The sequence below is a fragment of the Corapipo altera genome, unplaced genomic scaffold (genome assembly GCF_003945725.1).
Source record: "Corapipo altera isolate COAL_440 unplaced genomic scaffold, ASM394572v1 0, whole genome shotgun sequence".
Classification (NCBI taxonomy): domain Eukaryota; kingdom Metazoa; phylum Chordata; class Aves; order Passeriformes; family Pipridae; genus Corapipo; species Corapipo altera.
The window spans coordinates 9,877,370-9,890,783 of record NW_020884872.1 but is presented as its reverse complement, the minus strand read 5'-3'; the positions used below and the strand labels follow the sequence as shown (position 1 = coordinate 9,890,783).

At 33.2% G+C, this 13,414-nt stretch overlaps 1 protein-coding gene across 11 annotated transcripts in view; it reads right to left on the bottom strand.

Annotated features, from left to right (window-relative positions):
- Window positions 1–13,414, bottom strand: part of DMD (dystrophin) — a 918,699-nt gene that overhangs the window by 580,576 nt on the left and 324,709 nt on the right. For all 11 annotated transcript variants that reach the window (XM_027636380.1, XM_027636395.1, XM_027636430.1 and 8 more), the window contains one exon: window positions 5,684–5,878. In XM_027636380.1, coding sequence (XP_027492181.1) covers window positions 5,684–5,878 — 195 coding nt within the window. The remainder of the gene's footprint in view (window positions 1–5,683; window positions 5,879–13,414) is intronic.

The window sequence follows — 13,414 nt, the reverse complement described above, 5'->3', positions numbered from 1 at the left end:
GAATGATAGATGTCTTCTCTCTGGGATGATTCACAATAAGGAACATGTTTCCTCCTTGTCAGCAATCCATCATGTAGAGTGAAAGCTGGCTGAGTTTCTCTCATTACTCAACAAACCTCATTTGACTTTCCCAGCATAATGCCTCACACTCAGCATTCCTTAATCAGGTCTACCTAAATCTTTGTTTTACACACTGAGGCCATGGATTATTCAGGTATTCCATGTCATTAATCTGAATATAAGAAATATCAGAAGACAAAAACATAAAATGACTCCAAATCTTCCAAGATTCCCTTGAATATAAAGGAGGAAGCATCTTCACAAAACCTCAGCAATGACTAAAAATTTGCATATTTAAAGAACAGGAGAAAATGTAATATGGAATTGAAATGTTAAAAGTTTCCAGGACTTACTTAAGCACTCAAATTAAGTAGTCTTCTTAGTAGGTATGAATATCACCTCATCTCAGCTACTCAAGAGGGCACTTATTCTGTTTGACATGTTTTGGAACAAAGAGTAATATCTGTGCATATGCATATTAAAATAGTATGGGTTTTTTTACCAAGTAGATCAATTTTCTAAATATTTAAAATAGATTTAATACATCTATGCATTTCAGAATTGATAAGTGACATATCTCTTAATGTTTAAACCTAGTGGTCTGTGAACAAGTGTACAATTTCTATGTCACATTTTTGCTTTTGTTTAAAGCACAGTTGCTACTGACAAAGCAAGATAATACAGCTGATGTTCTGTAAAGAAGAATGTCCAAGAGAAAAAAAAAGAAGAGGGATCATGTATATATGTATATGCACATATCCATGTATCTCACACACATACCCCATCTTTCATGTTGAAGAGAATTGCTTCAAGCAGTTGGTTATCAACAGTGCCTTGGGAGATTGTTGGGAGATTCTGTTAACATGGTTAACAGAACTGCACAAAGCTTTAATTTTTAAGAAAAAAAGAATAACAGAAAATCATTAGCAGCTGAAGTGACAGTAGCCTTTAGGGAATGATCCATCTCATTGCTCTTAAAAGAGAAATCTGAGTGCTAGAGACAAACACCAGTTCATTTTCACTATGTGGAATTTGTCTTAATCTGCCAGAAAAAGACAGTTTTCTGTAAAAATTCAGTTCCTTGGCTATTTGTGTACAAATCTGTCAGCAAGCACAGCGTTACTGACAGATCTATTTGGAGAGTGCATTTGAGCACACTCAGTTCTAAGTTATGGTTAATTGGGTTTTATTGAGCTGCAGGAGAAAATCACTCTGAATTTCACGTTACGTGATGTTTCTGGATAAGATTCACTTAATACACACCAAATACATATTCCAATGTGCAAAATTAAGAATATATTTTTTTAGTAATTCGAAACATTTGTAGAATAATGTTTTATATGCACAGCAGATTCATTACAATATTCCACACTTTTTGCATTTACATGAAAACCAGTAACAGCACAGTTGTTAGTGATCATGGATAACTGGAAAACTTCCAAAAATTAATTACAATTTTAAAATCTGTCTGAGTTACAATATCTGGTATGGGTATTAGTGGTTTAATAAACCATTTTGAATGGGGATATTAGCTGCCAGAATCATGGATGTGTAATGTCTACAGTAAAACCCCTATATTCTGAAAGAAGACACAGGAGAAAACTGTAAAAAACCTACTCTATCTGTCTTCTAAATGAAGAATTACCAAATAATTGGTAATTATTTGGTAATAATTTGGAAAAAAAAAAGGGAAAAAATAAACCAGAACATTAAAATACCTATATTTAAAAAACAATGACAGAAAAGAAACTAATTTTTAATGAACAAAATAAAGACCATACAGGAAATACACAAAAAGATGAACTAGGAAAAGGATTGTTAGAGTGATTATGCAAGAAGTTACACATATAAGAAATCTCTTTTGCAAAGAGCCAGATGGCTTTCCATATTAAAACTATTACATCATTGAAAAATATAGCTAAATGTATAATCACGTTCTACAATAAGATATTCCTACCAAGACTAAGAATATTAAAAAAATATAAGAAACACTAATATGTATGGACTCTACTGCAGGTTTGTAGCATTAATAATATAAAGCAAGTAGCCTCAGAAAATAAGTTTTGAATCCACAGTTAATAGAATTAAGTAATGAATAGGCACGACTATGCCATGACTATGACAGTGACTTTCACCATGAAAGTCTACTAAGCACTTTCTCATGTATTCCGACGGATTAGTGGGAATGGGGGAGACCTCCAGGCTTTAGCAGACTTAAATTCCAGGTATACTGTTTCATTTTAGCACACTTACTTTTTCTATGTGTTAGCAAACAGAAATATGTGTTTGTTTTAATTCTCTGGTTAATCAATGTATTTATTTCAGTGTATACATCTCTCGGAACAATCTGGAGCTTGAGCAAGTCAAGCAGCTGGTATGAGATAATCAATACAAAGGAAAACTTTCTCTCAGTATGAGTAATATAACCAGATTAGATTCAATGTACGCACATTTTTACATTCATTTAACATTTGAAACATCCATTGCAAGGCAGGATAATTAGCTAAATTCTGAAAGCACTTTTCCCCTGTATTTGTTCATGTAATGAAATCCATTGTAGTTACAATCAATTTTATATGGGTAGCTCAAAGATTGTGAATTCCATCAATATGAACATCATCAGTAGCACGCATTTGTACTATAACATTTGTGCTTATAACAAAAGTTGTCCTATCTTGACAGTATATCAGGCCAAATTCATTCACGTATTATTTAAATTTATTTAATTTATCATTTATGGTTCATCAATCTATGAACCATATTTTTCCATACAATCAACTTGAATTTCATCTTTGACAGAACTGTAACATTTAAAATGTTTTGTTAAATACTGTAAATACAGTGGTGAAGACAAACTGAGGTTCTGTATGTCCTAATACGTAAACAGCTTGTAATAGGATAGTGAAAACATTGCAATGCTGGCTTTATGAGATAAAGTGATGAGACTTGGTTTCTCTGATTTTTCTACTCCCTAAAGCTTAAAACGAAGAGAAAACACTCCTGAGTTTCAGCAGATTTACTAAATGTGCTCATAAAAGCATTACAATTTACTAAAAGTTAGAACATACCAAATTTTTGCTATAAGATCTCACATTTTACTATTTTCCATGCCTTTGATATAAAATGTCAGTGCTTGAATTATCTATGACATTTAATATCATCAATTTTTAATTTGTATTCGATATTTATCCCATTTGATAATGAGCAATCATTTTTACTTTGGAGAAAAATATTAAATGCTGTTACCACTGGTTCTTGTAAATAACCTTATTTTTCCTTTTAAGGATTAATTAAAATGGATTCTTTCTGAATGAGAGTGAAAAAAATCAAAAGCTCAGTTTTAAAACACAGAGCTATTTATGACAGTTCTGTAATTTGATTCATGCAAATCTGTCAGGAAAAAAAAATCAACCACAATTTAATTTCAAACCTTTCCTAACCAGCTGCTGAACAATTTATGCACTACTTTTCTATTTTTACTGCAGGATAATGACAATGATGGATGCTTTTCCTCGGAAATAAATATTCATTAAGCAGGCTCAGATCAAAACTATATCCTTCCGAAAGCCCATGAATGTGCAAGACCCATTTGCTTCTTCTAAGAGATTTATCTGGGAGGAAGATGGAACTGTGCCCACAAACGCATCTCATAACAATTTAATAGTTCAGTTAAATTAAGCCTATGGTAGTAGTTACTTGTAACCTCAGTAATCAATATTATTAAAGTTGGTGTCAACCCTAATAATACCAAATATATGTGGGTGAACAACAGATTAGTTATGGATATAAATCAGATAAAGCTAGCCCAAATGTAAAGCATTGAGAAGAACTAACAGGAAATCAGCTGCCAGTAAACTGCTTGAGTTAGGTCACTGTTTCTCCATCCAATCTATTGAGTTGGGTCACTGTTTCTCCATCCAATCTATTAGGGAACGTAGGTTCGTCAATAAGGACCAAGTAGGGGCTCATTACCCATGATTTGCATGGTCTATGAGCTTTCTTGTGCAGAAGCTAATGTTTAAAATGAAAAATTATAATAGAACTGGCATGCTGTGTGTTTCAATACTCAGAATTACTTTAATCTACTGGTACTAAATCAGAAGTGGTAAAAGAAATTCCCTACTGTTATTTCACACCACCCTTTTATCAGTTATATGCTTCCTTTGATCCAATACTTCACTGTTATGTTTCACTACACATACTGTACTGCCCTGCTAGGAAACTGAGAACACCCTAATTTTCAAGGGCTAATAAGAATATTTGTGTGTGTGTGCATGTGACTCTATACAGATGACTAAAATGTATAAGATCTATGAACATATAAGATTTATAAATAGATGGGATTTTACAGAAGCTAATAGTAGCACATGGATGTGGTTTTATTACATTTCCTCTGATGTGGAAAGAGATAAATGGGCTTCTACAGAGGAAAATCCAGAGAACCTAGCTAGAGGCACTGCCCTGATTCTCCCTCTAAGGTTCTTTCTTATAGCTGACTGTAGGCAAATTCCAGCCTCTTTAGGCTAATGTTTACTTTTTATAAAAACTTTTCCTTCCCAAAATAATCACAGAAAAATGGAAATGTAGTCTTCTCTTCATGCTGGATGACAATTTGGAATTGCTGTAATTATATGCAGCACTTGAGCATGATTTTTTACAAGGCTTTCCTCATACAAACATTATTCTGCAAGAGCAGATAACTCATTCGTCTACTTAGGCTTACAACTTTAATCTTACTCTCACGTCAATTCTGTGTTGGAAAAATTCCACCAATTTCAAGGGATTTCACCATTGCAAGCACTGAAGAAACCAAACAGTAATATTTAAAGTCATACTAACGATACTGAATTAGCTTTTTCTTAACTACATTATCTATCTATTGGACAATATTCTCTTTTTAGCTAATTATAATAACTACACAGAGTACAGACCCAATAAGACTTCAAGTTTCTTTGATCTAAGATGGAATGCAACAGCTAAATCTTACTTGGTTTTGTTCCTGTTCCAATAGAAATAATTTTTAAAATCTTATACCAAAATAAAACAGTCAAGATTGGGTGTGGACAGGGTTACTTAGTAATTACTTTAACTTACCAATCATAGAATCATAAAATCATTTAGGCTGGCAAAGATCTAAATTGAGACCAACCATTAACCCTGGACTGCCAAGTTCACCACTGAGCCATGTCTCTAAGAGCCACATCTACACATCTTCTAAATACCCCTAGAGATGGTGACTCAGACACTTCCCTGGGCAGCCTGTTCCAATGTCTAACAACTGTTTTGGTGAAGAAATTTTTTCTATTTAAACAAACAAATCTTTAACTACAAATTCTATCTTTAAATATACAACTGTCCCTCTCCATCCTTTCTTTCCCATTCAAGGACGTACTTTGCAGATACCCTAATGCTCTTGTCCTCCAAACAGAGGTGAAACAGATAAAAATAAATAAACACTTCAGTGTTCTTATTTTGCACTAATGGGCCCTCCTGTACAGACATTCATATATGCACATATCACAGAGAGGTTCTTAGCACTTGCAAAACAGATGTCTCAGAATGAGTGCAGGCTGCCCAAAAATTATGGAATCCAGTCATTGTTAAGAAAATCTTTCTATCTTACCTTGAGACACTCTTCTTGTTTGAAGAGATCCTCACAAACCTTAGCCTGCAGAACAGGAGAATTAAGGCGCTCTTCTACTTCGGACAAGGCTTGCAGAAGGTGAAGAATCTCTGCCAGGTACGTAGAAGGCACATGAGTGGTTTCCACAGTCATAGTTTCAGTCATCACAAAAGTTGTATCTTCACGAACTGTTTGCTAGTACAGATATATAACAGAATGCTTCCTTTAGTTTCTTAACACTAGACAAACTTACAACTTAATGCAATTTCCAGTTCACAACCCAGAAACAATCAAAAGTAACTTCCAATGACAAATGAAGGGAATATTTGAGGTTTTTGGCACAGACAACTCATACTCCACTTGTCTGTTTGAAATGGCAAGTACTGAAATTAATCCATGCAAAAGTGTATAAACTTTTCTTCTCCTACTCTCCAAAAAAATGAAGATAGGAAACCCAAGAGTATCCTGAGATTATGGTGTTATTGAGATTTTAGTGCTAGTTTTTTAATTTTAAATCATCACACCTTTTTAAAAAGTGTCCTTCATTATAGAAATTCCATGCATGCCATGAATACTAAATCATTTCAAGGTGTCAATTAAATAATGATTTGTGTAATAGACACAATCCCTTAAATTGCAACACAACCCAAATATGTCGACTCTACACTTTCAACATTATTCTAAAACCTTTCTCTTTAAAGTAGCAAGTATAAATTGGAATTCTGTGATTTGAAACATATTTAATGCATTCATATTTCTAAAAAAAAAAAAAACCACCCAAAGCCAAAACCAGCAAGATACCTCTTCAGGAAGCTAAGAATTTTTTGTTTTGTTTTGTTTTTAATCTGGAAAAATATGAAATAGACACTCTATTCTGAAAGCACATGCATACACCAAAGGTAAGGACATCCCAGAATGTTTTAGTTCCAAGAAAACTTTTTATCTATGGCATTTGGAAACATATTGACATATAAGGTGACAAAAAAGTGGCTGTTTATATAAATTCTCTATATTTCTAATTTGATATGCTAATGGATCACAGATAAAAAAGCAATACTAAAAGTGTATTTTGGAGCAGAGAGATCTGTGATAGCTTCTTTTAGGTAAACTCCAAACCCTGGATCACCTGCATGTCTGTCAGAAAAGTCAAAATTTAAGATATCAATTATTTGTGGTTTGGTAAGCATAAGAGAGTTTTGTCACATCACAGAGGATTCCTAGTGTGGGACCAAGATCCTTTGTGTTTGATGTTTGTCTTCTCAAAAATATAAGCTTTACTTATTGAGGATCTCAAAGAACATTTAAAAGTAAGTGTTGGTAGACTTCCAAAAATTATATTATTTAGATGCTTCAGTCCTTACTGATAATCATGGATTTTGGAGCCATATACGTCAAAGATAATGGATCAGTGGTCCTCAAGAAAACAATATCACTAGCTGGCTACACAATATGCAAAAGAAAACAAATACAAGCACACACTACCTCAGCAAGGTGTCTCATTTTAATTCATGACATATTTCTCTCTTCACTTACCTAGCTGAGTCATCTGGTTCTTAAATTTTTTTAGAGTCTTAAAATATGCATATGCACACTCTAGAAGATGCATGCATATCAGATATAAGGCCCATAAAGTTATCTGTAGACTTGTGTTATTCTGCTCCATTTCTTATGCAAATTTAATTGCTTTGCTTACACTTTTCTCACTAAATGACTTTTCTCAGTACATCTGCTAACACTGAAACCTCTCTAATTAACATACTACTGCTATAATTTTTATTATTTAAAATAAATTGCATTAAAAAATTGTGTTTGTCCCCCATATGTTTCAGGAATCACATGCTCTGCAAAAATAGCAGTTTATTCCAGTAAAGCTAAAGAAAAAGCTGTCCCAGTTGATTAGAAAATGGGAGAATTTTGACAGGCCACTAAGGCCTTTATGCAGCAATATATTTTAATTCCTCAAGACTAACTGTGACACTCTTAAATGTAGCAAAGACCTTCAGACCCATATAAGGAACATTTAACTATAATTTTATTTTTATTTTTGACTGAGAAGACAGACTACTTCTATTCACAGTAATGCAAAGAGCATGCTAGGTGTGCAAGGTTATTCACTCAAAAAGAGGTCACATGAATATGTAAAGTGACACACAAAATATAATTTGTTTCTATACTCGTATTAGACTATATTTTCAATCCAAATTTAGGCTAATAACTATGTATTTACTCATTTGTACACATGTATGTATATGTGTGTACATAAAACCTCTGCCTTCTTGCTCTAGACAATTTCTGAAACTACATAAAAGTCAAGCTGAAATCTGATGTGTGAGCAGTTCATGGATATCATGTTTAATTATTTATAGTGGTAAAATTCAGTATCTTTTAATCACCGTTACAAAGAAAAATGGGCTGTATGTTACCATATATTCACACTGTCTTTACAGGAAAATTTACATTCCTATTTCTCACTGCTGGATGATTACTTGTATAGTTCTACATTTTTTTATATTGTGTAGATAAACTGGAAAGTACTACTAGATAAATAAATAAATAAATAAATAAATAAATAAATAAGTTGATATTTAAAAGTGGAGGCCTATCAGAACCTGCCCTCATGTTTTGCTAAATTATTTATTACCTTATTCTAAAAAAAGTCACAGTCAAAATTAATTAGTTTCTGAATACTATTTGAATGAAAAAGTTGAAATTGTGATGCTACTTGAGAAATTAGGGATTAAGTATCTTTGATTTTAATTGGGTTTTCAACAGGTCGCAGGTGTTTCTTTCCCTCTGTCTTTCCTTCATTGACAGTAGAATGATAGAACCCAAGGCAGAAGTTGGCATATGGCAGTAAGGGATAGGGGGTAGACATATCAGAACTAATTTTAGTCAGCAAAGAAAGGGAAACATTTTATCTTGTCCCTATAATTTCTGGAATTGTCTTATCATAGAAGATACAATCCTATATTCTTGACAAGCATCTTTATTAGAAATGCAAAGCTGAAATTGAATCATATTCCAATATTGCAATGTAATTGAATCATATCCCAACATAAACCCAACACTGAGAAAAAAATTGCAAAAGGAGATCGTAGCAGCTGGGAGCCACTACTATTAAAAATAACAATAATTCAGGAAAAATATATGTAATTGCTAATGCCAAAATTGCCCCTAAGAACTGTGGTAGGTTAAGATTTTATAAGGATTAAAAATAAATAAGAAAATGAAGATTAACTGTTTAAAAACGAGTTTGAGTAAGTTGAATCTGATAAAGTGGGAGAATGTATTACAGAGTTACTTAAAAATACTTAAACCAAAATAATATTAAAAATATATAATATAAGTAAACTGTTAAGAGTGATTGGTAAATGCTGGGTAAATGGCCATTTCCTATATTGCTATTTCTTAAAATAAAATTTTAATAATAATAATTTATTTTCTATTTTTCCTTGATTATCAATGATAAGACTGCTGCGCAAATTATTTATAGTCTCTGAAAAAAACCCCAGCTTATTTTGGGTAAGGTGTGACTTTTCAGGCATTCCTTTTTACCAAGCATTATCAACTCTAGAACAGTAAACTGAATTTTCTTCCCCACCATTACATATTTTTAATTAAGGGTCAGGATCTTCCCACAAACATGACTCTACCTACACTGATTTTATTGATAGCTATCATGTCCTACCAGGTGCAACAGAAACACAAGAAGTAAATTCATGAACTTGCCCCTATAGAGAAGGCCAATAAGCAAAAGCAAAACAAGTCAACCAAACAAAACAGCAACAAAAAAAATAGCAAAAAAGTAGCACAGAAATAATGCAGGGTTTGCCCACAAATTCATACACATTCTCCAAAGAAACACCTGTGATCATTATTGCCTACATCTAGCACACTATCACCTGGTCGCATCAGATTTAACTAGCCTTGGAAAATTCTTTTAATTTCCTTTTAACAGTGGGAAACTCGGTGTTAAAGCAAATTTCACTGATCTCAGTACATCCATTTCTTTACTCTTCCTGCAGAGGGAACAGTCCCAACATCACTTTTGCTGTTCAGGAATTTACACCCAGAAAGTCTCAAACTTTTTTGTGTAAGATCCTGACAACTGTTCCATTTTGGGTCCCTTCTTACAACAGGCCTCCAAACTCATAGAGACCTTACTGTCTGTGCTTTTGATTGAATAACTTCACACAAACAGAACACGTGGGAGGAGTAAAGCAGCAAAACACTCCCATCAGCTCTACTGTACCACAACACTGCTCCTAGCAGCATCCTGGTGAGAAATTCAGGAAAAACAAATAAATGTGCCTCTCCCTGAAGTGAAACAGTCAAGAAAGTACTCTTTACAGGCAGTGCTGAGACATATCAGCATGTAAAAAGTCAGTGATCTCTTCAGAATAAATAAAGGTGTGTTACAGATGAGAAAAAAGAAGCAGACAGCGGACACCTCCTGGACAAGGGCAGTGATACCTCAAAGAGCCCAATAAACTTTGGAACAGTTGCTTTATAAAGCAAACTGTGAACCACATGGTATTTGCTAGCCCATGTTTACCATCAAATAAAGAATTAAACACACAAAAGTATGATAAAATGCTGTCAGAGATCAATAAATCCACTTTCAAGTACATGTTTATAAACAAGCTTTTATTCATCTGCTCCTACACCAACTGTGAGTGGTGATATCAGCTAACATTTAGAAAAATAAATTCTGTCTTCTGTGCTGCTAGCATACCTTACCTGTAAGTGTGTATATATGTTGGAAGAAGATCAAAATTATACTGCTAATATGGAATTGTCAAAATTAGATTGGATGTCCTTAGTCAATCACAAACAAATTATCTATCAGTACAAAAAGAAGCATCTCACAGAGAGACTGAAATCCTGAATATAGGATTAAAAATGTATAAATTCCTTAATTTATACATTCCATGAAGGCAAGGTCTTAAAATGCACTTGGCAGCAATAAAATCTACTTAAATATTGAAAAAAAATTCATATTTTCAAGTAAGAACATAAATATTCTCACATACATATGATTTTTCTAGTGATGGATGGTTGCAGTCTACAAAATCCTGCACATTGCAACACTCAAACCATTTAGTTTAATGCTTGTATCTGATTTCATCTGCGAGTTATACAAAAAATAGAAACTTTAAAAATACACATTACTATTTTCAGCACTGTTCTTGGACAGAAAGTGCTTTATGTCTTCCCAATACTTCACTGCTAAGGCATACCTTAGTGGTTGAAAAATGTTGCAGTTTTTATTCTATGATAAATTGAATCTTTTTGATCTATACATAAAATTAAATAAAGCCAGTTAAAATGAAGTTATTCCTAATAATAGCACAAATTAGAAAACATTTCAGTAAACTTTAGATTCTAGAAATAGAAATAGAAAATTGAAGGCTTTGATTTTGAAAACTATCAATTAACAGGCATCAACCAACCTGAAATTATTTCCACTTATATTGTTTTATTTATCAACTTCAAAACTTGATTGAAATGTGACAGTTTTCTCCATAAGAAAAGGTCTCTTCCACACACGTATAAGCTCAAATTATGGGACATCTCCCAAAACCTCAGACAGTTCTGCTACAGTCTGATCAGTGCATTATTTTCATATTTAGATGGAGTGGGGAGGAAGAGAGAAAGGTAGAGACAAAAGCTATAACAATTAATTTAAGACATTAATTCCAGAGTATCCATAGTTCTTTGGGTTTTTTTGTTTTTATTACCACAGGGTAAGAAAAACATGTAGAGCTTAAAAACTATGGTAGAACATTTTGGTGCCACAGTCAGTTCTTTGTGTTCTTAATGCCCTCGTGCCTTCAGAGCCCTCCAAGATATCAAACACACTTGGTCAAGTAGTAAAATGAACACCTTTGGCAATCCCTTCTTCAGTTGCTTAACAATACATTTGTTTTATCCTGGTTTAGATAACTGCCTCTAGATATGGACTGTCCTCAGGCTGAGGCTGTGCTGCACACTGAACTTAGCTGCAGCTTATTTGAGAGTCTGCACATCTCTCCTTACTAAAGACCCGCTAATATTCACAGAAATAAGAGACTTAAGTTGAATCGGAAATTGCAGTAGTTCTGCTGTTAACTTTTAACTTGACAACTTCCGTTTGTATCTACTTGTTAAGCAAAGAGAAAACGAAATTTATTTGAACTATGATGAGACTGGCCTATAAGACTCTTATATATGTGATAGAAGTAATTTTTTTTCAGAAAGTAAAAGAAAAAATAAAAACAGAGCACTGTGTATCTTATGCCAAAGCTGTAATGTTACCACGTCCTGAAGAAAGTAGCTTTATAGCATTACTGACTAATTGTAACTACTGGGATTTAGAAAGTGTCTCTTGTTTTAAAATAAAGTGTGCATATACCTTAAGTACTTCTGATGAAGATTGCATATGTGAATCTTAGCAATTGCCTTACAGCAAAACTGACAAAGAAATCTGTATGTCTGTCATGAGACTTTAAAAAAGGTATTTGCAACACAGGAATTATTAAATTCATTAAAGATTATACATCATAAGCATTTACCAAACACTGCTCAGATCACATACAGTCACTAGCATTTTGGGGGGAGATAAGCCTTTAGCTCCTTTAACTACCAGTGAGTCAGAAGAGATAGCCATTATCAGTACTAGAATTCAGTTAATAAGGAAATACTTAGGTACTCATATTTTGGAATGAAAAAAGTCAGAACACATTGCAAAAGCTACATCCTAGGCTGGTTCTCAACAGGTATTTTAAAATGGTATTTAGAATTTTCAAATGTTCTCACTGGAAAATACTTTTCTAATTGATTTATATGTGTTACCTTCTGGTAGACAAAGCACATTTAAAAGTTTCTGGAGCTCTAGAGATGAAACAGTGAATATAGTGACAGAACTGTCTTCTACACAATATGCAGGAAGTTAGCCTTATTAAGAACAGATTTTGGTCATGCCAACTATTTAATGGCTGCTTTATTAAGACTAGAGAAGTACATAACCTTAGACAGTATTTATGTGTGAAGCTTTAGGGCTATCTTGAATAACAGTATGTGTAAGTCTACTGACTGTTCATCATGAACTCATTTATGTCAAATAAAGCTGAGATACGTTAGAATACAGTCTATTGATATCTAAATTGACTAAACCATTTTGAAACTGATTTGTGATGTTAGCTTTCCAGTTATTTATGCAAAGTACATCTGTTAGATAATGTTGACATAATTTAGAAAATAAACTGAAAATAACATTAAAGTACCACATTTGTGATGAATGCTAACAGCTTCAAAGTGCAAAGTCCTAACCTTAAACTCTGACACCTTTCAGAAATGTTAAAAGGTATTACCTAATTACCTTCCATCTTTAATCTACATTTATAAAGATACAATCATACATAATAGGTTTTGTCACTTGGGCTATTTTTGTTACTGCAAGATATAGATTTGGTTTTTTTAATGTAAATGAAATTGCTGTCAATCCAGCAGCTTTGAAAACTAAATATATACACATAGATATTCAGCACTCACACTGTACAGTTACAAATCTACTTCCTTCTGCAACTTTGTGTGTATACTCAGATGTATCCATGAGAAAAACCCAAACAAAAAAACCCCACCAAAAAACGAAAAACCCCATGAGTAATGTCGACATTCTGAATTGTAGACAAGAGATAAAAATCATCTCTTCAAAAGACACTGTTACTTAAGGCCAGATCACTCTGCAGC